The following is a 25,291-nucleotide window of genomic DNA, read 5'->3' as shown; positions in this document are numbered from 1 at the left end:
AAAATCTTTCCCCTATTTTGCCCTAACCCTTTTTCCATGTAAGCCCTGAAAGCTGAATTTTTTGCACAAGTTCATGATTTTTTACAAATGTATTTATTTACAGGCATTTCTATTTTGCTGTAATTCTCAGATACAAACACAGTTGGTAGCTTGTAATGTAATGAATAAAGCTCAAACATAGTCCTGTGATGCTCATCACCATAAAATCCAACCACTGTTTCTGATACTCCATGCACTATGCTTATTATTTGTGTACGCAGGGTCTGAATGAATGCTTCCCTGACAGCTAGCTGGGAGGAGGACAGACTTGGGTGTGTTTATGTAAATACAGTTTGCTCCTATTCTGCTTACATATTCAGCAGATACAGAGGTGTCAAAGTAATCAACATGGTCTGGTGTTGGGTACAAATCACCTTAGTACTGAATGCAGGGGTAGTGAAATATGGTTACCAATGTTGTAATTATTGTAGGAATACAAAGAAAACCAGGACTGTGCTTAATCTGTCCCAAATGTGGAGTTTACCTCAGTTGAAAGACCCTCATTAAGCCAGGGGCTCGAATGTTAGAGCCCTGTGAAAGTAAGAGGCATGGGGACAGATATCCCCATCCAAGAATGTCCTCCCTAGACTGGTTTAACCTGTTCCTCCCCACTGTTCAAAGACCAGAGCTAAATAGGCTTCATTAGGAACCTTCTTTGTTATGTTAAATGCCCAATGAGAGCTGAAATCAGTTGTGGTGGGACTGTGTTTCTGACCAGTCTGCAAAGAGCTAAAAATCACTGAGAGCTGAAATCACTTGAGATGGGGCAGTGTTTCTGCCCAGGCTGCAAAGAGCTCAAAATTACTACAGGCTTGGCTACACTTGAGAGTTACAGCACTGGTGGTGGCTTTACAGCACTGTAACTTACTCCTCGTCCACGCTGGCAAGGCACATACAGCGCTGTATCTCCCTGGCTACAGCGCTGGCTGTACCTCGGCCTGGGGAATAACGGCTATAGCACTGCTCTTGCAGCGCTGGGGTGCCAGTTTAAACAGTGATTAATCATACTATGCTGTAACTCCGGAACCTTCCCATAATGCTTTTTAAGTAAAGATAACACTCTTCATTTTGTTGTGATGCCTCTCTTTGTTTTGTTGTGAATTCGGGGCTCCCGGAGCTGCTTATCTAAAAGACAAACACAGCTACTGTTTGCTCCAGCAGAGGCAGGTAAGGGGATGAATGTCCACAGCTCGTGTTTGCTTGAGGAGAGAAGCAGCCTGGAGTGGGGGAGGGGTGTCCGTTTTGGAGCAGCTGCTTATGTGGTCTGAAGGCTTTTGCATTTAGTGAATGAGAGAGGAGTGGGGGAAGGGGTCGAAACTTTTTAAATGATTGAAGGTTGGTGCAGTGTATCTTCAAGTCCTTAGAACTTGCAAGGCAGGGAGCTGACACAGTGTCAGCTCCAAAAATCCACTCTCTCTGTCTCCCCCACGCTCCCTGTCACACTCCACCCCACCCCCCTCTTTTGAAAAGCACGTTGCAGCCACTTGAACACTGGGATAGCTGCCCATAATGCACCACTCCCAACACCGCTGCAAATGCTGCAAATGTGGTCACACTGCAGCGCTGGTAGCTGTCAGTGTGGCCACACTGCAGCGCTTTCCCTACACCGCTGTACGAAGACAGCTTTAACTACCAGCGCTGTACAGCTGCAAGTGTACCCAACCCTAAGAGACTGATGTGCAGAGGTCACAGCAGAGAGGCAGGTGGCAGCGGAAGGCGACTGACAGTCAGCTGGTGAACGAGTGGCTGGTGCGGCAGAGAGGTGTGATGAGCAGCCAGCAGAGTGGGTCATGGAGAGGCATGGCGAGAGTAGTGAGCAGGTGGCCAGCAGGAGCAGCTGGTGAACAGCCAGCAGGGTGGCCAGCAGTGAGAGGTGGCGAGTGTGTGCCCAAGCAACGGAGCAAGTAAGGTTTACCTCTTTACCCCACCCGCGGGAGGGGGGGGCATGAACTCTGCACCTCTGAACTCTGGGTCTGCACTGACCAAGGACAGCAACTGTGAGTTGGGTGCAGAGAAGGGATGGGCACGTAAAAGGGACTTTTAGGTTGCTGGACATCAGAACCTGAGGGGAAATGGACACGGCCCAACCTACTTGGGGGTGGGTCTTCTACTCATGATTAATGTTTATAAACCCTAGTTGCGATGTTTTCCCAAATTAACGCTGAGTTACTTCCCCTTTAATTAAAAGGTTTTTTCCTACACTCAGACTCTGCTTGCGAGTGGGAAAGTATTACCTCTTAGAGGCGACCAGGTGGTGTGTAAATTTCCCAGGTTACTGGGTGGGGGCTCGAGCTGGTTCTGTGTTGTATCAATGAAAAGGAACCCCTAAATATTGAACCCAGCCCTGGTTGCTACTGGCTCCACCTGGCAGAAGGATTACGTTTGTGAATCACTTTATCTGTGGAAGCACATTTTAAGGCAGGGTAGAATAGGGAGAGTCTGGATTTTAATGGCCATGCAGTTGAAATATTCCAGACTACTGCCTCTTGGACATTGGAATCTTTCTGCAGTCAACTCTGGGAGGTGAAAACGAGACTTTTCCTGTCTGATCCTGCTTAAACTGAGAATTGAGCATTTATTCTCCATTTCCTGGGAGAAACACAGACAATTATAACTAGAAAAAATCTGATATCCCTAAGAAGGTGGATATTTCTGAGTCAGAGGAATTGAACATAAACTGAATTTAGATTTATACTCTCACTTGATTGATTTTAGTTTAAATTTACTGAGAAGGGATTTTTTTTCTATGATAATTCCTTTATCCTAATTTATGCTTATCTTTTTTTGTATGTGCATGTAAATCCCATTCCTATAACTGCAGGGCACTGAATACTTTCAGAAGGTAACATTTGGATTATATCTGGACAAAGGATTTTTCATTATCACAGATTAGGCTTTTTCAAATCCTAAAGCCTTTTCTTTTTGGCTCACCATATTGACAGTGGGACAATAGAACCCAGGGAAGAAGAAAAGGATGAGTTCAGCCCCAGCAACACACTGGCTTCTGTGCCACAAGTTCGTTTAACCTTCATGAGAAGTTTTTTCAGTTACATCCATGTGTGGCACAGAAACCAGGATGTTGCTGGGTGTTTCAGACTCTTTCCAGTTATAAATGTCTGTGTTTCTACCAGGAAATGGTGACTAAAGGTTCAAGGCTCAAACAGGAAAAAGCTTGTTTTCACCTCCCACCGTTGATTGCAGAAAGCTTCCATTGTCCAAGAGGTGATAGGATGGAATATTCCAACTCCATGGCAAAATCCAGAAGCCCTGTGCAATCTCCTTAAATCTTGCTCTATCCATTGCACAGTGGCCCTCCTTCGGCAGCTACAGAGGCTTACGCACTGCAGAAATTGCTTCTCCCTGCTGTACAAGCATTTTTATTGCTAAAATGGTCTTTTGATTTTATTATTAATTAATAGCACTAATCCCAGGCGTCAAATTTTACTGTTAACCACTATCAATTATGTTCTCGGTTTTCATTATTTATTAAGTACAATGGAGATATTTCAATGGGTCATGTGAAATAAGGAGAACCTTTTGTGTATCTTTGCTCTTCACTTCAGAACGTGTTCCCAATTTAAAATAATTTTATCACAATTTTTTTCACAAGGTTCCTTTCATTTAAATAGGTTCTAAGCTTGTAATTGTCAATGTTTCATTTTAACTTTTACTAGAAGCTATGCTCTCCATCCCAGTCCTGCTGCTTCTCTTGCAGTAAAAAGGGCTTTAAAAATAACTTTCCAACCCACATTTTGCTAGGTGAGCATAGAAGATGACAGCTCAAAAATCTCTAATCAAGCCACAGAGCACTCAAGAATTTCAAGCAACTGTTAGAAATCTTTGCATGCAGAGATTTGTAGGAGTATGTGGGAATTTTCCCCTAAGTCATTTACCACCACATGAATTCCTAGATTAATAATATGCAATGAGTTTTACTTATTTTGAACAGATCTGGAGAAAAAATGTCAAAAAAGAGACTTCTAATAATGCCTTCATTCAATGATGTGTTTCAGATTAACAAAGATCCTTTCCAATCCTTTAGAAACAACAATGTATTAATATGACTCAGGGCAGGTCTACACTAAGGGCGGGGGTCGAATTAGGGTACGCAAATTCAGCTACGTGAATAGCGTAGCTGAATTCGAAGTACCCTAATTCGAACAACTCACCCGTCCAGACGCGGCGGGGTCGAACTCCGTGGCTCCCCCGTCGACTCCGCCAACTCCTTTTGCCGAGGTGGAGTACCGGAGTCGACCGCGGCGCTTCCGGAGTTCGAACTATCGCGTCTAGATCAGACGCGATAGTTCGAACTCCGAAAAGTCGAACTCTCCGCGTCGAACCGGCAGGTAAGTGTAGACGTACCCTCAGTGTCTTCATGCACCTCCCCACATCCACAGGCCACTTTTTCTTTCTCTTCCCTCCTCCTCCTCCTCCTCCTGTTCCTCCCTTTTATGGAATATTTCTATTTAGCAGAAGGGGGAAAGAATCCTCAATACATGTACATGTATTTAATCTGAATCACACTGAAAACTCCATGTTAATTTAAAAATGTTAACACTAGATGTAACAAAACAATAGTATATAGGTCATTTGATTAATTTTTCTATCACCCATAAGAAAATTAGTTACCACAGATATACACATTATTCATATTAGTCTATGAATTCTTGAGTAATTCTAAAATTCCAGCTGTGATGGTTGGTTATAACTAGTGTTTTAACTATCCGGAGATCTGAGCACATTCATCAAAGAGTTTTTTAAATTTAGGACCCAGAAATAAGAAAATCCAATTAGAGAAGAAGCTACTCCTCAGCAACAGACAATAGCTAATTAAGAACATAAGAATAAGAGAAAAACCTGGGTACTAATGATCACAAGATCATTGAATTCACCCTAGTTCAGAATACATACAGAACCAAGATTTCAGGAAAGTCAGTTTATTTAATTGTGAATTCTTTGGGACAGAGACCACGTCTACCTTTGTGTTGGCCAGGGCCGGTTCCAGGGTTTTTGCCGCCCCAAGCAGAGAAAAACAAACAAAAAAACAACTGTGATCGCGATCAGCTCTACCGCTGCCGCTTCAGTCTTTGGCAGTAATTTGGCGGCTGGTCCTTCGCTCCAAGAGAGAGTGAGGGACCCGCCGCTGAATTGCCTCCGAAGAGCCAGACATGCCCCCGCTCTCCGTTGGCCACCCCAAGCACCTGCTTGCTGGGCTGCTGCCTGGAGCCAGCCCTGATGTTGGCCCAAGTGCCAAGTAAAATGGGCCATCAATCCTGGAGGTTTTGGATGCTACTGCAGAACAACAAATAAAAATAATAATTTAAGAAGTCTAGAGACTAAGGAGCAGTGGTAGGAAATGTTACAATTTATGACCGCGGAAGAAGGATGAAGAAATCCTAAAAGATACAACAGACTACAGTTCCTCTGAAAAGAGGAACTTGCTCAGGCAAAGTTCCCACAGCAGTCAGGGCATTTGATTAGGAAATAGAGGATTTGACTTGAAGGCTCTCAGGAAGAATAAAGGATGCCATGGCTTCACAGGGAACTGGAAAAAGAATTGAGGTTAAAATAATAATAAAATAGTAACACAAAAAATTAAAAAGCAGCCTTAAGTTTCTTCAGCGAGTATCACCTGCAGGCTGTAATTTGCTGTTCCAAAGGCTGAGATTTTGTTTGTCTGTGGTGAGGTGGTGGTTTTTCACTCCCCATTTTAGGAATTGCTGAAGGAAGATTAAGGGCCTATCCAAAGTCCATAGCAAAACTCCCATTGACTTCACAGATGAAAGACTGACCCCAATAGGCATGATATAAAGTAATGTGTGTAGGAAGAGTGGCATGTACTATTATGTGGCCATCTTCATTTGTGCCCTCTACTACCCTGTAAAGTGAACTCTGAGCTCAAAGGAGGCACTTCCATCTCTGCATTACAGTGTCTACTGAAAATGGCTGGTTCAAGATTTTCTGTCAACAATGTTTTTGATGCAAAATTGGGTTTTTGACTAAATTAAATTTTTACTGGAAATTTTTGTGGAAATGTTTGAATTTTAACTGAATAGTTTTCAGCCAAAACCTAAAATCTTTCTGGTTTTGGCTGAAAAGCTTTGGGCTTTTTTGAGAAAAATAGAATTTTTTTGTAGTCATTTTTCAGTTTTCAACTCCTTCAATTTTTAACATTAGCAAGAACTGGGAGAGGATTTTTGAGAATTTAATTATTCAGTTAATACTAACTACAATAATCTCAAAACCCATGTTCAAACTCTGATGTGCAAGCACAACCCCTGATTTGCATATGTATACAGATATGTGTGCCTATAAATGATTGGCTGTGCACTTAGCAATCAGACATTCAGTGTTTAAAATCTAGACCTTGGAAAATAGGGTTAGTGTTGCAGGTTTATCACTTCAACCTTGAATAGTTAATATGCCTCTATTCTATGTTTCCACATTTTTCCCTTTTCAACAGGCCTGAAAGTTATACAGTTGTTGTATTTGTTTTTTTTTTCTCAACTAGAAAGGCTATTGAAATTTTTCTAATTAGATTTCTGTGGTTTCATTTTGACTGACGGGTATAAAAATGGATAAAGCAACAAGAGAGGCTGACACCATATATTAGCTTCTGCTAAACTCTGAGGGCATGGCTACACTTGCAGATGTAGAGCATTGTGAATTAAACTAGCCCTCAGAGAGTGCAGTAGAGCAAGCGCTGCAGTGTGCTATGCCACTGCGGAGGAGGATAGATGGGATGCATACTCCAGTTCTGGCACCAACCCACCTAGCCTCCGAGTACATAAATCAGAAGGGATATTTATTCTATGGTTCTCCAGGCAGTTGTGGATCACCGTGTGCGTTTCACTGACATTAATGCAGTCTGCTCCAGAAAGGTGCATGATGCATGCATCTTTCAGAACACAAGCCTGTTCAGGAAGCTGCAAGCTGGGACTTTCTTCCCAGACCAGAAGCTCACCGTAAGTGAAGTCAAAATGCTCATTGTGATCCTTGGAGACCCCGCTTGCCCTTTAATGCCGTAGCTCATGAAACCTTACACATGGAGCCTTGAAAGCAGCAAGGAGCAGTTCAACAGGCTGAGTCAATGCAGAATGACTGTGGAGTGTGCTTTTGGCCATTTAAAGGGCTGCTGGCACTGTCTGTTTGGGAAGCTGGACCTGGCCGATGACAACATCCCTGCGGTTATATCCGTGTGCTGTACCCTCCATAACATTTGTGAAGGGAAGGGTGAAAGATTCCCTCAGGCATGGACTTCGGAGGTTCAACACCTGGAGGCTGAATTTGAACAACCAGAGAGTAGGGCTATTAGAGGGCCCCAGCACAGGGCTGCAAGGATTAGGGATGCCTTGAGGGAGCAATTTGAGGCTGAAAGCCATGAGTAATGTTTGGTGCCCTGCATGGGAGTGAAGTGCAGTGGTTCCAATGTTAGTAGGAATCTGTGTTTGCTACATATGATACACTGACTTGCTGTTCCTGTTGCTTTCCTGAGCTAAGGTATCTTTTATTTAATGCAATAATAAAGAATGTTTTCAAAGCCAAAAAAATTGTTTATTGAAAAGAAAATTCATTTATTGAAAAGAAACACAACTGCTTGGGAAACAGAAAGGACAACGGGGTGAGGAATGGTACCACGTATGTCCTGTTCTCATACTCAGCCTTCCTGTCAGGAGTGCTGTGCAATGAGTGCTGCACTTCAGGCTGGCTAAAATGCATGGTGAGAGGGGACTGAATGCAGTGGGTAAGGATCATAGTTTGCAGGGCTGGGTGGTGAAGTTACAGATGTTGGAGGCAGCTGGTGGCGATAGGAACCCAGATGTTAGGGAAAGTGGGTTGGAGGTGACATGAGGGCACAAGAGAAAGAGTTTTGGGACAAGAGTTGCAGGGGGAGGTGGGTGTGGAAGTGCTCCACCTGCATTGCTACGAGTGCCTGTATCAAGTCTGCTTGGCGCTCCATGCTTAGCAGCCGCTCCATGCTTTGGTGCCAGCAATCCGCATTCTGTTGGCAGACCCTCCTTTCACTCTCCCGCCACTCCTGAACTTTTTGATTTTCATTAAGGGACTGCTGCATTACTTCATGCAGGATGTCCTCTTTGCTTCTACGTGACCTTTTTGATTCTTTGGAGTCTTTCAGCCGTTGATAACAAGGACTGCTGGGATCTCAAGGCTGTATCTGTAAAGCCAAAATGCAATACTTAACAGAGGCAGCATTGTTCACATCAGACAAAGCAATGATTTGGCTGTACTTAAAGACAAGCACAGTCTACACAATCACAGAAATTGCCTGTCACAAAGTGAGCGCACATAACCTACAGGAGCCCCAAAATGGTGAGTAAGCACAGGGGCAAGGGGGACTGATTGTTTCATGGCTGTACTGTCCTCTGGGGTTGTGTGCCTTGGGGAGAGCCAACAGCTGCAGTGGGGGCCCTATACTGAACACTGTCTCCACATTTTCCACAGGATGAGTTCATCCTGCAAGATATCTCTCTGCTGAGGGTGACCTGAGAAGCAAGGGTGGGTGTAGTGAGGTGGTCACCCACTCTGGCCATGAAGGGCTTAAAACAGCCCAGGAGGGGGCTGTGGCTGGAGGAAAGCAGCCCAGGCTGACTGGGGAATCAGCCTCAGCTGTGGCCACGCCCCAGTCAGGGCTCAGCTGGCTCTTATAAGAGGGCAGTGGGCTAGGAGCAGACAGTCTCTCTCTGCCTTCAGAGAGAAAGGGGCCTGGCTGCTGGGAAACTCAGGGTGCCTAGAGTGAGGCAGGGCTGAGGAAAGGCCAGAGGGGCTGGGGTGCTCCAGGCTAGCAACTCCCCAGGCTGCAGGGCCTTGTCCAAGACCTCATAGAGGCACTGGGTTCCAGAGAGAGGCAACAGGTCCAGACCCAACCTTGCCTATGATGAGTGGCTGACACTGCAGTCTGTCCCAGGGTGAGTTGGTGACTGGCAGTAGCCTATGACTGAGGCGAGGTGGGGATAGCGGGTGGGGGTTCTTTGGGGAGGGGAGACCCTGAGAGGCAGCACCCCAGATAAAGGGGTACCGGAGATCAGGGAAGCCAATTCCCGGAAGGACGCCAGCAGGAGGCGCCGCAGGGGTGAGTCCACTCGCTTACAGTGGGTTTTCAACTACAATGCAGCTTCTGCCCTGGCCCATATGCAGCTTGCCTGTGTGCAGCAATGTTCCCACCCGTCACGGCACAGCAACACGGATATGTTAGCCTTACTGGGACAAGAAGCACAGTAGCACTGCCAAGGAACCTGCGCAAGTGGATTGCCCAGCTTCTGCATGAGACCTTTGAAGAGATCACTGAGGCCAATTACCGCGATGTGAGAGAGAATATCAATGCCCTATTCCACATCTAGGCATGCATGCAGCCCTAACCCTCCTTGCCCCAAAAGCCTGCACTGAACAACTTCATCCCCAAAATAAAAGCCGCTTACCGGGCACCTCCTCTGGTGTTTGTTCTTCCCTAAGCACCATCCACTGCGACTTGCTACCTTCCACCTGGCTTGAAAAACGTTCCTGGCTGCATGTATCTAGGGATGCCGGGCTCTCTCTCTGCTCCTCAGCACCCTCGCTCCCGCTTTCCTCCTCCTCCTGCCTTGTTGAACTGGGCTCTAAAGTGTCCATGGTGGTCTTTGGAGTGGTGGTGGGGTTGCCCCCAAGTATTGCGTCCAGCTCTTTGTAGAAATGGCAGGTCGCAGGGGCAGCACTGGAGAGGCGGTTTGCCTCGCAAGCTTTGTGGTAGACATTCCGCAGCTACTTCACTTTAACCCTGCACTGCAGTATGTACTGGTCATGGCCCCTTTCCATCATGTCCCTTGATATCTGCCCGAAGGTATCGTAATTCCTACGGCTGGAGTGCACCTGGGACTGGCCACTTCCTCCCCCCAAACACTGATGAGGTCCAGCACCTCGCCATTGCTCCATACTGGGGATCGCCTGGCATGTGGAGGCATGGTCACCTGGAAAGATTTACAGAGAGCACACCACACCTTGCTAAGAAAATAGGAAGGGGCTTTTCAAAATTCCTAAAGAATCTAAAGGGCGGGTCTGACCAGGGCCGGCTTTAGGACGTGCAGAGCCCGATTCGAAAGAGCTGCCACTGAAATGCCACCGAAGACAGCGGCAGTGATTGAGTTGCTGCCGAAAATAGCAGCGGCAATTTGGCGGCACCTCAATCAGTTGTCGCTGTTTCCAGCGGCACTTTGGTGGAGGGTGTGGGGCCCCTCTTCCAGACGCTGCGGGGCCCTCTTAGCCGCAGGCCCCGATTCCCAGGAATCAGGGGAATTGTCCTAAGCCAGCCCTGGGTCTGATGGTTGGTCACCTGAGGGCAGGGCAATAGAGTTCAAAGTGATGACCAGAGTGGCTAGAGCAGGCATTGTGGGACACTTCTGGAGGCCAGTCAGAGCGCATTAATAGACCAGGGCGTCAACACTGGCGCTGTGGTGCTCCAGCTGGGGCACAGCAGGCATTATGCTTCTCGTCGAGGTTGATTACCAGGAGCGCTCTGTGACATTGCACTCTATATGATTTTATGAAAATATGCTAATGTAACTGGAATATGCTTCATGCAAAAGGTCTCTTGTAAGGTATCATTACAAAGCTTATAATCTACCGAGTGTGATCATCCTATTTGTATAAATGTACCACTCTTGTATCTGAAATATAACTTTGAGGGCTTATTGTAATTATGCAAAGTGTGGGTCATTAATGGTGGTTTAGAACCTTGATGCTCCCATTAACCAGGACAACTGACTGCAGATGGGTGTTTTACCTGTAAGTCTTCCTGTATATGTGTGTGCTGGCAAGTGGGCAATGAAGTCTTGCAGTGACATGTGATCATGTCACCTGAACTGGAATCCATCTTTAACCTGGTGCTTTTCCATTGAGAAGGGGTGGGGGGAACCTAGAGGGACAAAGGATTCCCGCCTAATGCAAAAGATACATAAGTGGGTGGAACAGAGAAAAGAGGAGCCATCATGAGAAATCCCCTAGCTACCACCTGAGCTGGAACAAGGGTTGTATCAGGGGAAAGGATTGTGCCCAGACTAGGAAGGTGTCCAGTCTGTGAAAGAGACTTATCGAAACATCTTTCAGGGTGAGATTTTATCTGTACTCAATTGTATTACTGTATTAGGTGTAGATTTGCGTGTTTTATTTTGATTGGTAATTCACTTTGTTCTGTCTGTCACTACTTGGAACCACTTAAATCCTACTTTCTGTATTTAATAAAATCACTTTTTATTTATTAATTAACCCAGAGTATGTGCAAACAGCTGTGCACATCTCTCAATCAGTGTTACAGAAGGTGAACAATTCATGAGTTTACCCTGTATACGTTTTATACAGGGAAAACAGATTTATTTGGGTTTAGACCCCATTGGGAGTTGAGCATCTGAGTGTTAAATACAAGAAAACTTCTGTGAGCTGCTTTCAGTTAAGCCTGCAGCTTCAGAGCAAGTAATTCAAACCCTGGGTCTTTGTTGGAGCAGATGGGCATGTCTGGCTCAGCAAGACAGGGTGCTGGGGTCCCAGGCTGGCAGGGAAAGCAGGGGTAGAAGTAGTCTGGGCACATCAGGTGGCAGCTCCCAAGGGGTATCTGTGATTTAACCCATCACACGCTCCTGCTGCGGAGTCCGGGCGCTGTACGTGCCTTGCCAGTGTGGACATGTCATGAGTTAGGGTACCTGGGGTTGCTTTAATGGGCTCTAACTCACAAGTGTAGCCAAGCCCTGATATTACTAGTATCAATTTCTATGGCCCGATTTTGTATGTTGACAACAAAGTAGCATTTCTTACAAGTGTGATCACATTCTTGGGGGTGATAACATATCACAAGTATTCCTCCAAGCTCATACAATATTAAAACGTTCTCTCAAAAACTAAACACCGTGAATCCTGAATCTTATGAAGAAAAGATACAAAATTGTTTTTAGATAATTTCAAAGAATTAGGTTACCCTCTCTAGCTAGTCTCTCATCTGTAAACATTAAGGCCCCAATCCTGCACAGACTTATTTATGTTCTTACCTTAATTCATGTAAGTAGTTACACAGAAGTCAATGGGGCTATTAAGATGTGAAGTTAAGTACATGTGCAAGTCTCTGCAGGATTGATGACTAATTTTGCAGATACAGTCCCCTTTTAAAATAATATATTTTTTGACAACCTAAATTATTTCATCTTGAAAAACTACTTTTCATGAAGTTTTTTGTGTCATATTAATTCTCCATCTATCAAAATTGCATTTGGATTTATCTGAATACCTGCATGACAGAGCCAAAGCAAGTTCAATTGGTTATCACCAAACAGTGGAAAGAAAGTGAAAATAATGTCCAGATCCTCAGCTGGTAAAAATTGGGATAGCTCCAGTAGTTGTAATATTGCTATGCTGATTACAACAGCAGAAGCTCTGGCTGAGTGCAAAAAGGACAAAGCTACTGCAGTCCAAGATTATAGCTGCAACATAACAGCGTGAGTAAATTAAAAACATTATCAGTGTCTATTACTGCAACGTTCTGAAATGTGAAAGATGAAACCAAGCAGTGTCACAGTCACAACACTGGTCTTCGCAAAGGCCACGTCTATACTTACCCGCCGGGTCGACGCGGCAAGTTCGACTTCTCGGAGTTCGAACTATCGCGTCTGATCTAGACGCGATAGTTCGAACTCTGGAAGCGCCGCGGTCGACTCCGGTACTCCACCGCGGCAGGAGGAGTTGCCGGAGTCGACCTTGGAGCCGCGGAGTTCGCTTCCGCGGCGTCTGGACGGTAAGTCATTCGAACTAGGGTAGTTCGAATTCAGCTACGTTATTCACGTAGCTGAATTCGCGTACCCTAGTTCGAACCAGGGGCTGTGTGTAGACCAGGGCAAAGTGTCAGTAGTGTCAGTGAATGCCCCTGGTGTGAGCAAAGGAAAAGTCAGTCTTTTGGCCAGTACACTAATGATGTGAACAAAAAATTTCAAAAATGACAAATTTATAATGTCAGCAAAAAGAAAATGGAAATATTTCCCTTGTGATAGCTAAATTTTTATATTTACTACAAATTAATAGATACATTAGTTGAAATTTTGAACATTTTAAATAGCTTGGTTTTGTTGAACAAATACACTATTTCAAAAGAAGAAGATGATATATCAAACACTTAACAGGGTTGTATGTGAACTTATGCCTGAAGTGTAAATATATATAGCTTTATGATCAATTTATTTGGCCTTGTGTTGTTGCTCACATTTAAAAGGACATTAATGTTAACAGGGAGGGGGGTGTGGAATCCTAGGGCTGTAAAGACCAACTACATCACAAACACATTCCAGTTGTCACCATGGCAACTCCACAGGACCCCATGTCATAGTTGCAAGGTCAGCTGCACCTCTATCCCCTTTGTGGTCTCTCTGAGTGTATCGCCTCAGATATCAGACATGCCTTCTCCTCTTAGCCTGGTCTACAGCACCCTCTGTATCAACCGTGTTTACCCAGCAGGTCCAGCGAGGTTCTGACAACTGTAGTTCTTCCCTTTAGGAGTGTGACCAGTGGTGTACAGTGATCAGATAGCCTTGTTAAACCTAAGTACTGTTTATTTTAAACAGTAGAAACAAAGCATTGTAGAATTTAAAAACAACAAAAGGTCTAATTAGACGTAACCATCCTTGGTTAGTAACCTAGGCAGGCCTAACTTCATACACCCCAGCAGGTGGCTGAGTCTCAGCCTAATTCCTCTGAAAAATATCCCTGTCTCTCAAAAGAGAGTCTGTTGTTTTTTTAATTGCGATAGTATTTTGATCTTGTATGTTCCCAGGCCTTTTCCTGCCTTGGCATTGTCTTAACACCCTTACGTGTTTGCAGAAAAGTGGCTTATCTTGATTCATTTTACCATCCTGTTTGTTTTTCCTTACAGACTCTACAACACTAAACCAATATGTTCGCACAGTAAACATCCCAATAACCAGGTCAACATACGGTATTCATAAACTGAGACAGCACAGTTCCAATTCTGTCACTGCTTTTTCAGCAACTGACCAAGAGATGTTATTGACATAGCTCTGTGCCCCAAGAGGAGTGGATTATAGCATTTCTCAAACTTCTTTGCACCATGACCCCCTTCTGATAATAAAAATGACTACACAACCCCGGGAAAGAGGACCGAAGCCTGAGCCCCGCTGCCCTGGGGGCGGGGTGAAGCCGAAGCTTGAGGGCTTCAGCCCTGGGCGGGGGAGCTGTAACCTGAGAGCCCTGCTGTCCAGGGCTGAAGCCCTCAGGTTTTTGCTTCAGCCCTGAGCAGTGGAGGTTCAGACTTTGGCTTCAGCCCTAGGCCCCAGCAAGTCTAACAGCAGCCCTGGCGACCCCATTAAAATGGGGTCATGACCCACTTTTAGGTCCTACCCCACAGTTTGAGAACCGCTGGTGAGCATTCTTCACTCTTTTCTAAGAGATCTCAGGGCACTGGTATTCTGTAGATGCTCCTCTATCCTAGTCTCTTTGTGACAGGATGGAGTAGGCCCTGAGGCTCCACTGCAGGAGGCTTTGTGGCCCTGCCACATCCTGTCCCAGAAAAGGATAGTGGAGAGAGTCCTCCAAGCTGCCTAGAGCGGCGGTGTGGGATGCAGTCAATCAGAGAGGGGCTGCAATGGAACAGCCAATCCGTGCCCAGCAGGCCCATATAAAAGGAGCTGCAGTGCAGTGCAGAATTCAGTTCCTTGCTGGAGATGAAGAAGTGTGAAGGGTGTGCCTGCCTGAGGAAGCTACAGGATCTTGGATAGAGCAGTGCTAGCAGAGAGCTGGGGGAATGAGGAGCTCTGGGCTGGTGGCTGGGACTCAACCAAGATGAGGCATTGAGGTAAGGGTGAAAAACATTCTGGGGCCATGGGGAAGTGACCCAGAGCATCATAGCAGCAACATAGCTTAGTTAAAAGGACATGGCAGATGGCAGCTATCTTTAGGGTCCCTGGGTTGGGACCTGGAGTAGAGGGTGGGCCTGGGACATACCTCCACCCTCAGCCATTGGGAAAATGGCCTGGACTTTGATGCACCTCAGAAGGGGAGCTGAACTCTTTTAGTGGCCCAGCAGGAGAGCTGGGGACTAAAAGGCCCAGAGAAGGTGAGAACACTACTCCCATGGAGGGAGACCTGGATTATGGCTCAATATCAGGGCCAACACAATTTTAAAGACTGCTGAATTAATTAAGGGCCAGAGCCAGGGAGGGCTATAGGGAAAGAAAGGCCACCTGAGAGGTACTGGGATAGGCCCCCCTGTTGAACTGTTTCCCCAGAAGGGGTTTTTATTTCACCTATGGACTTCATGTTACTTGACCGAAGGGCTGAGTCACCGAAGATCCTACAAGATTCTAGGTTTCAGAGTAGCAGCCGTGTTAGTCTGTATCCGCTAGTATGTCTCATCTTCGGGGGAGGGAGAAGGAAAAGCATGGGATTTTTAGAATGTAAAAGGTTTTGGACTTCAGAGCCACTAACATGTGTATGACACTCACCTCTAAATCTTACTTTTATGCCATCCAGATTGTGCATTTTTCTTGCCTGACCCTGGAGGAAGATAAACTTGCTGAAGTCTAATCCAGGAAAGATGGAGGTGATGTTTACAGAGTTAACATAAGGAACTCATTAGGGTTGTGACTGATCTATCAACTGATGGAGAATGTGTACCCCTAGCCAAAAAGGTTAAGATGCTTAGAGTATGTGACTCTCGTGTATCGAGGACTGTGTTGGAATTGCAAGTTATTACATAAAAGAAAAGGGAGAATTTCCTGGTCCTGCTTGCAGGCAAGGAAGTGTGCAATCAGAGTCATTCAGGAAAAAGTCAGCCTAGAATAAGATGGCTTGAATCCTGTCTCTCTGCTTATAGAGCAGCCTGCTTTGTTTCTCTCTGGTTTTAGTTCTTGAGTATTAGGTTTCTGGCTAAAACTACGTTTTTTCTTGGTATCACACAATTCCAGAAAGACTCTTATATTTGTATTTAACTTCTTTATGTCCTGTGAACATAACAGACTGAAGTTCCTTCCGCCCACCCCCCAGTATCCATGGTGGATCATGACATTTTTCTCTTCTGTGGTAAGCTAAGAGGATGTGGCCTCTCCTTGCTGATGTGATCTCATCAAAGGCCTCCCAGCTTTTGTCACCTCATGGTAGGATTATTATAGTATGCTGTAGTTTGGGCTACAATTGAGGACCGCTTAGCCTCAGACTTCTACATTTTTGGAGTGGGTTAGTGTGAGCATTTTACACCTGTGATCTATCAGGTGCATTGCCTTCTAGGTGAACTTCCAGGTGCTACTTTTAACTAAAGTCAGCATTATTAGGCACTTCCTTAGATATGCTGGTTCCAGTCTCCCTTTGCATCATCGCAACCACTGAGATCAGCTGAGGCTCTTTCGATTACAGTCACCAGAAGACCAGTATCTAAGGGTGGGATAGAGGGCTCATGGCTGTGGAATTCATTCCCTCTGGCAGGCCACAAGAGAATGAACTTATTGAACCTCAGAACAGCACAAACCCTCTTTTCCCCTTCCTACATCTGCTTGTGTAGGGGTTATCATAAAGTCCTTTTTTGTGTCTAGTTGGGGTGCTACAAGGACGGGGAAACTATTTATGCTGTCTATTATGGGATGTCAACTTGATAATAAGAGACCACAATAATGGCATATTATTTTTTTTTAATGATACATATGTTTTGGTGGGAAACTTTAGAATGGAGAGGTGGACTCCTCAGCTGGTGTAAATTGGCATAGCTCCATTGTGGTCTTTAGAGTTCAGATGGAGGTTAATTATAGCCAGGAAAAGAATTTTGCCTTTTCCTCAGAAACTTGCTTGAAAAAAACAATACTGATGACATGTCCATCATATACTTCATATAACTGAGTAACTGCTAGAAAGTACCTGTTTCTAGAGGCACAAGGGTCTACATTTGTCTGCACTGGAAAAGGTTCAGTAATTATTTAGCTAGGATTAGGATAAAGTTAATGTATTTTAAGGGATATTTACTATTGTAGTTCTTAAATATGTAACTTGTTTCCTGTTTTTGTTTTGGTGATAAATAAGAATGTCAGTATTTGTTTTCATCAACTGGAGATTTGTTTTAATTAGGCCCGAAGGCCCAGATCTACAAAAGGGACTTGGATGTTGTGGCACTGTGCTTCACAGTGCCTAAAATTTAGAAAAATTTAGAAAAATCACAGGAACGCATTGAGATCACACAGCCTGAGTTAGGAGTTGAGGCTTGTATACGATGTATGCAGGGGAGAGAGGTGCCTTGGAAAGAGATCCACAAACCCAGCATACTAGGTGGGGAGTCGCCTATGGTAGCTAATGGGAGATGCCAACAAGAGCGATGCATCCTAAGCCCTGGTCATCTGAGTTCAGTCCCTAAATCCTTGCTGCAAGAAGGTGTCTAGCTCTGCTTGTGATTCATGAACCAGGAAGACCGGCACTCAGCCACCTAAATCACCTGCAGGGCCTGATCAGAGGTGGTTGAACACCACACAACAGCTTGGGGAAGGGAAGCAGGAGTAAGAGCAGCACTATTGCCCTTATAATCTTTAGCCTAGTGGTTAGAATTCTCATCTGGGATATAGGAAACCCCTGGTTCAAGTCTCCCTCACTGACTGATGATAGAGGAGTTGAACAGGGTTCTACCACTTCTCAGGTGAATGCCCTAACCACTAGCCTATAGTGTAATTCCTACTCTTTTTGGCCAATTAATATTTAATTAAAGAGGGAAACCTTCCAGAGCCTAGTGGTTAGAGCATTCTCTTGTGAGATAGGAGACTGTTCAACTCCCTCTCCTTTTTAGGCAAATGGAGGACTTAATCTAGGATCCTGGGGGAGTGCCCTTAACCACTGGGCTAAAGGACACACACACACACACACACACACACACACACACACACACACACACACACACACACACACACACACACACACACACACACACACACACACACACACACACACACACACACACACACACACACACACACACACACGTTAGGTGGCCCCTAAGCACATACCAAACTGGCCCTCCACAGGTGACTTAGGCAGAGAAACACCTATCTTCCTCTGGTTCATGGATTGTTCTGGGGTTTAGGCAGGAGACAGACACCTACGTGTCTGAAGTGAGGCAGCAGCACACATACTTAGAGGCAGAAACGAAGGCACCTAGGCAACTTTTATGGCAAAAACTTAGGGGCCAATCAACTTTAGGCACTTGCAGGGTTAGACAGCAGCTGAGCAGGAGTTTGGTGGAATGCAGTGGTGCCTAAAAACAGGACTTAAAGGCTTCAGGGCCTTTGTGGATTTAGCACAGTCATTGGGTGAAATCTTGGCTCTGTTAAAGTCAATGGGAGTTTTGACATTGACTTCAGTGGGCCCAAGTTTCACCTCTTGACTTCAATAGGACTAAGCACATGCTTGAAACATGCTACATTAAAACAAAGACACAGGAGTACCAAGAAATGTTAATCTCAAACTATATAAAAACAACTGAATCACGGTGAAAGACTATATATAGAAAGCGCTTCAAAAACTGTTGAGAGATCCAGCACTCACATGAGACAATAGTGACAACCATATTATTCACTGCAGAAGGTCATAATCAACAACCAGAGAGAGTGTGTTGTGGCTACAGCTTTAAATTACTTTTTACTATTGAATAATGATATAGCTGACCACATCCATAGATTTTTTTTTTCTTTAAACAGGAGGCCAATGTTCCATTTTAAAGTGTCCCATTTGAAACAAACTTCAATTAATCTTATGAATTTATAGTATCTTTCCATACAATAGTATAATTGGGTGGTCTATAGTCCAGTGAGAGCAAGTAATATGAAAGATAGTTCAAGAATAAAAATGTCTTTGTTGAAATGAATCTAAACAGATTGAAAAGGAAAGAAATTCAGTTTGAGATTTTGACACCAAAAAATCCAGAATAAAAAATAGTTTTCAGTCAAAAAAAAATCCTGCTGCTCTTAACTCACACCCATCATATTTATTTTTAAAACATGACTTTTGCTGCCATCATGTGGCTCTTCCCAGAACACATTTACAAACATCAAATGCTGTGTGATTACAATACAGTGGTTTTATACCATTTTCTCTCACCCTCACAATTTGTTCTTTTCCACTTGGCTAAGAAGGACTTCCCCCCTCTTTCATATGTTTCAAATTAAGTTTTAAATTAACACAGCCTTTTTCTCATTTATCAGTTCCTTTCTTGCATCAGAATCAGTGATGAGGTTTGTAAAAATGTGAATAGTCTCAGCTAACCAATACTGCATAAGAGCAAAAGACCAACTATTGCTTTAAAAATAATAGCATCTTTACCTTTGTCCTGTCAGAGACATGCTGTCCACCCACCCTGGCAGCTGCTGGAAGTCCTGTCTGCATTATGACATCGTGGAGCCAATAATCTTCTAGAGATGCCTGAGTGACATCAAGAGCTAGGCAGGACTTTTGACAGAGGGCCAGCACTAGTAGACTTGAGTACAAGATAATAGAATTTAGACCACGGAAGGCCACAGTAGATTAAAACAGTATGAAGGTGGCTAAATATTTGGGCCTAAAACACAGGGCAGTGGCTTGGTAGTCAGGAGAGGTTCTACCTACCATGTGACCTTGAGCAAGTCACTCATCTCTGTGACTCAGCACCCCCACCTGTGAAATGAGGATACTGATATACACTGTGTTTTGGAAAGTGCTCTGAGACCTAAGGATGAAAAGTGCTATGTAAAAACTGAGAATTACTGCTCAAAAGCACCCTTTTCACTATTGCCTCACTCCTGGCAATACGGCAGAAGGAGCAGGGCAGACTCTCAAGCAGGCAGATCCTAGGCAAAGCTCTCTGGCCAAGATTTTCAAAGGGGCTTTATGCATACAAATCCCATTGAATTCTAGGGAAGTTTGGTGAAATAACTGCCTTAGGATCCTTTGAAAATCTCAGCCTTTATTACCACTCAGGCTAGCGCTCTTCAGTTTTTCTTTAATCAGTTTTAGACTCTAGTGTTAAAAAGGAAGAACTTCCTGAAATAAAACCTCTAGCATCATCTGTGCATAAGCCACTCTCAGCTGCCTTAACTTACATGCCAACTCAGTGTTATGAAGGTCACTGTCACAACCTGCCCCCGTCCCTCTCTCTGGACGGACACCAGTCTGTTGTGAGTGAACCCACCTGCTAGGAACCACATCTCATCAGGGTCTGAAGAGTGACAAGGGCTGGGTGGGAAATAGTTTTCTTGTCCTGTGAACATTTTCACAACTTCAAACATTTTTTCAGTTCCACGTTAGAACGGAAGTGTGACCTTTAGAAATGCTTCATAAAAAGCAGAGAGACCCACCCCAGGAGTTAGGGAATTCTCTTGGGATGTGGGTAGTCACAGGGACTTGACTATCCTACGTGAGTTCCTTAACCACGAGGCTAGTCAGTGTCTCTTACTGAAAGCATATTTATACAATGAGGAACAGCTCCAACAGAAAAGAGATGAAGAGCACTTATCTAGAACATGGCAGACCAAGGTTCACGTTCCTGTCCTTACTTTGAATCAGGCAGAGTAGGATCTTAAAGAGGGGTTTCCCACATTCCAGGCAAGTGCCCTAGCCACCTAGCTATTCCAGGGCCGCTCTATCTTACCCCTCTCCCTGCCTCTAGTTCTGAGAAGCCTTCCATCAAAAGTGAATAATTTCCACAACGTTTTTGTTTCAACTAATTGGCATTTTAAAAACATTGTTTTGTAGAAAATTCTCGACCTGCTCCAGTGGTGACTGGTCACAGTTTGTAGCTCTGGGTCTCTCAGGCATATTCCCAGATACCATGTGTCTAGCACCCTTCTTGGGCAGTAAGATCCTTCAGTCCAGCTGCCTTAGACCACCCAGAGGAGCATTCCAGCCCTTCAGAGACAAGATGGCAGGCAGGCAAGGAACTCAGGTTTAGAAAAGGAATTTCTTAACCACAGGCATTTTACTCTTCAACAGCATTAGAGAGTTACAGATATTTGGAAAATAACAAACAATCTTGAAATCACCCCCCTTTGTGTCCTGTTTTTGGTGAGCCTCTATAGGATAAGCAGCAAAGAGTCCTGTGGCACCTTGTAGACTAACAGACGTTTTGGAGCATGAGCTTTCGTGGGTGAATACCCACTTCGTCGGATGCATCTGACGAAGTGGGTATTCACCCACGAAAGCTCATGCTCCAAAACGTCTGTTAGTCTACAAGGTGCCACAGGACTCTTTGCTGCTTTTACAGATCCAGACTAACATGGCTACCCCTCTGATACTCTATAGGATAAGCAGCTCTTCTGATTTTCTACCTCCTTAGCCCAGACTTCCTGCATGGTAGCTATGATCTGCTACACACACTCCCTTCAGAGAGAGAATTCCCCTCTTAAATGTAGTCTCTGACCTCATTGGACCATATACCCAGGCTGAGAGAGTTCATTGTTCATGCAGTTGGGCTGATAACTGAGAGACAATCAGACCTGATAGCATTACATTGCTCTGTGCCAAGTCTCAGACAGACAGTCATTCAACTAGGTGTCAAGCCCCTACTGCCAAAAAATGGATGCCCTAATCTACAATGGAGGTTGCAATACAAAGTGGAGCCCCTAACAAGAAATTACATTCATGGGCAAGATGGTGTTCCCAATACAGTAGAGATCTAGCCCCACTCTGTCACAGTCCACATGGCTAATCACAAAGATTTTGATCTAGCTGCTCATACTCTCCAAGCAACCTTTGGCTGCACAATGTGTATTCAGCCACCAACAAACTGGCTACCTATTTTCAGTGCCCAGTAAAGCACAATTCCTAAACTTTTACTTTTAAAGGGACACTAATGAAACATTCTTGGGTTTGACAAACATAAAACACTCATTGAAAGAGCACTTAAAAAAACATGTGTCATCAATAAACACAAACCTATCACATACTCCAAGATGAGTCTTGAAATAATGTTAAAGCTCTATCTACTGTCTTGGGACTCACTCACTCACTCCAAACCTACCCACTCCAACCCCCAACAGGACATTGTTTTTGTTGTGTTCACCAGCGCAGACATGCATCTGGCAACATTCATCACTCTCCCAATATCTCCATTCTGTGAGCCACTAGGGACTTTTCATTGACAAGATCCAGTATTCAGAGATGAAGAAACTTGTCAGCTTCAGTCCCCTGCCATCACACAAAGCTAGCTGGTAGAGGGACAAAGTGATGTGCACACATGCACAAGAAGAGTTGATCTTTTCCCACTCAGTCTTGGGGGGTTGGAGTTTTAAGGCTCTCTCAGCCAGCTTTTGCCAGTAGGGTGGCAAACGTTCCAAGAAGTTGACACTCAAGGTGACCACACTGCTTGCCCACCCCTAAAAAAAGCCCTGTTCTCAGCCCTTGTTTTGGAAGGATGATTTTATTATTGTAAATGCTTTTATTTTGAAGTATTTAATGTTCAGGAATCCACATCACAATAAGTATGCATGTCAGCAATCTGTGCAGAGACTACAGACTGCGTGACCATGGATACTGACTTACCCCTTTATCGTCAATGCCAGTTCCTCCAGTGTAGGATTGGGCTGCACTAGTAAGGCAGTGTAGCAAAGTGTGTTGTCCATGCTTTAACTCCTTTGTATACAGCAAGCAGCTTTCATAAACATTACATTCACTAAAATTAGAGGAAATCCACTCTCTAAAATGTCACTGTAAGACAGAGTTAAACAGTAGGCTCTGGCATTCTCTCTTTTGTTGATGAGTCTCCCAAACCCAACTGGTGGTTTTTTTCTGAGAATCAATGCATACTGCACTCATTACCTGTACTCTGAGAGAACCAATTCAAGCTCTATTTTGTCTGAATACACTATCTACAGTTGAAACGTTTGCTTCTGAATGGAAGAATTTTGCAGGATAAGTATAGCAGACACATATATGATGTGGGAGGAAGTGATATTATTTTACATCAAAGTCACAGAGTTGAAGAGTGAGATTTTGACTGTTTGTTTACATTCTTGCCTACTGTCCCAATGCTAGAAATGCATCAAGCACATTCCAATAAACCTTCAGAGCACTTGTTGAGTCCAAATGATTCACCAGGCATAGCATAGTCAATTTCTCATAATAATTTTTTTCAGATATCAGACTGGCATAAATACCAAGGATGAAGAGACTTTATTTCATATTCCATAAGAAGATTTTATAAAATAGCATGTATCAATCAATCATAGATCGTGTCTGTCTGTGTGCACATGGGCTTTGACTATCACACGGACGTTTCAGCACAGATGGCAGTATGCAAACAAAACAAGGGAGAGTGTAATAAAGGCAAGGCACAGAAGTACTGGCAAGAGTGAATTAACTTCATTTCCGAATATGAGTCAAGGTTACAAAATCTTAATGCTGTCACCTGGCAGGGCCCAGTATTCACTGACTCCAAGAGCTAGTTATATCTTCTATTTTTTGGAAAATCAAATGCAAATAAAGCATAATAATAACAAAATGACAGTCAATAACAGACACAAATGCAGGATCGACATGTAAGACCTAAACCTCATGAGCTGGGAGGATTATCCTACCTTGCTTATATTGGGCATCTATCAGTAACTAGCATCTCAGAGCCTTGATGGTTTTCTGACCACATGGACACTTGCTCTCCTAGGATAGTAATTGCATTTGATGCCCTTATTCGTATCTATTGGAACAATACAACTTCATAATGTTTGGTGTTATTATAGTAACCACATTATTAGCCCAGTTGTTTTATCATCTAGTCAAGTACAGCTTTTATTTTATCTTATGTTGGTAATGGGACTTCACATGCTGCAAATATTTTTGGCAGCACATTGGGACCTATAATATATCACATTTATATTTCCTTAATGCATTTCAGTCCATTAAACAACACATCATCACATTCTTTAATAGTATCTTTTTCGGCTTGCTAAGTAGACAAGATATTCACCCATTTGATCATCTGAATTTCCTGGGTTGTAATGCTTTGTACTGGGATAATTACAATGTCCCTGTAATGTTTCTACCCTTAAATTACTGATACATGCTCACCTTAACTTCAGTTTAATGTAGTTTTTCCTGTGAACAAACTATAAGCAGTAGATACAAGAATCATTAGTAAGTTGGCTTAATTAATAGCTGAGGTCACATTTTTATAATTGTGAACTAATTAGCTTAATACTACTCATCACTGATCATCAAACCTCTTAGTCAGTCAAGCTGCTAAATTACCATCATGCCTAAATTCAGAAAAACAGAGGTGTGAAAAAGGTAGATTTCAAATGCTAATGAGTTTTCATTATAGTAAACTGGTAATTATACAGGAGCACGCTATAAAATAAATTCTAGAGAGAATATATACACCAATAGAAGACAGAGAAAATAAAACCCATGGCCTACCTCATATTCCCTGCCATAAGGAGGCACAGGTTGTAAATGTGAGAAAAAATGAAAAGGAAGAGAATGGTGCTGAAGAACATTGTCATCCAAGATCCATGATCCTCTCGAAACATCTTTAGCCGGAGTAACTGACCTGTGGTGTGAATATTATGAGAAATCAGTTCTATTTTATCCAGAATACAAATGTACCTCTACTTTATAGCAAGAGCAAAACAGTTTGCTAAACTGTACTTATGAAATACAATAACTTGATTTTCTATAATTTTCTGTAGGATCTCAGCCCCATGGGATCCTATGGGGTTCTATAATTTTTTTCAGGAATTTACAGTTTCTATACCATTTTCAGCCTTTTCTTGCACTCAGCATAGCTGGAGAATATTCCTGCAATATTATAAGGTATTTGGGTATGCGCTCCATAAACTGATGTCCACCCAACTTACAATCTGATACACTAGTGTGGACCCCTGTATCTATAAGGAACCCCATGGGCTGAGCAAGGGTCTGTACTAGTGGTTCAAACTGTAGGATCTCAGCCCTAGTTTGTTCAAGGAGAATACCACATTAATTCAATTAAGACTAATTACTATACAAGGGGGAAAATGTCTCTGGAATTAATCTAAAAGCCAACTTAAAACTCAGGGCAAGAGTCACTTTTTTTGTACTGTGCTATGCTGCAGGTTAACTGTTTTATAGGATATACTTTTGCAAAAGATGTGCCTTAGAGTTCTGTGTTCACACTTCTCAAATTCCCCATGAAAGGGCTTGCAGACGATATCCACACTCTGTGGCACTGATAGAACTCCTTAGTCTTATTATTTGATCTCACAGAGGTGCTAAAATTCATAAGAAACAATAACAAACC

General features: G+C 43.8%; 1 protein-coding gene across 13 annotated transcripts in view; it reads right to left on the bottom strand.

The window, feature by feature from the left end:
• TMEM117 (transmembrane protein 117) overlaps window positions 1-25,291 on the bottom strand; it is a 360,911-nt gene that overhangs the window by 279,130 nt on the left and 56,490 nt on the right. For 6 of the 13 annotated variants that reach the window (XM_045032325.1, XM_045032335.1, XM_045032344.1 and 3 more), the window contains one exon: window positions 24,430-24,562. In XM_045032325.1, coding sequence (XP_044888260.1) covers window positions 24,430-24,562 — 133 coding nt within the window. Of the gene's footprint in view, window positions 1-15,524; window positions 15,577-19,368; window positions 19,413-24,429; window positions 24,563-25,291 lie in introns of those variants that run through there. The other 7 variants (XM_045032405.1, XM_045032387.1, XM_045032448.1 and 4 more) reach the window with 3 other exon arrangements.

Source organism: Mauremys mutica, chromosome 1, assembly GCF_020497125.1.
Source record: "Mauremys mutica isolate MM-2020 ecotype Southern chromosome 1, ASM2049712v1, whole genome shotgun sequence".
In the NCBI taxonomy this organism is placed as follows: domain Eukaryota; kingdom Metazoa; phylum Chordata; order Testudines; family Geoemydidae; genus Mauremys; species Mauremys mutica.
The sequence above is the reverse complement of the archived record's forward strand: the minus strand, read 5'-3'. Positions and strand labels throughout refer to the sequence as shown.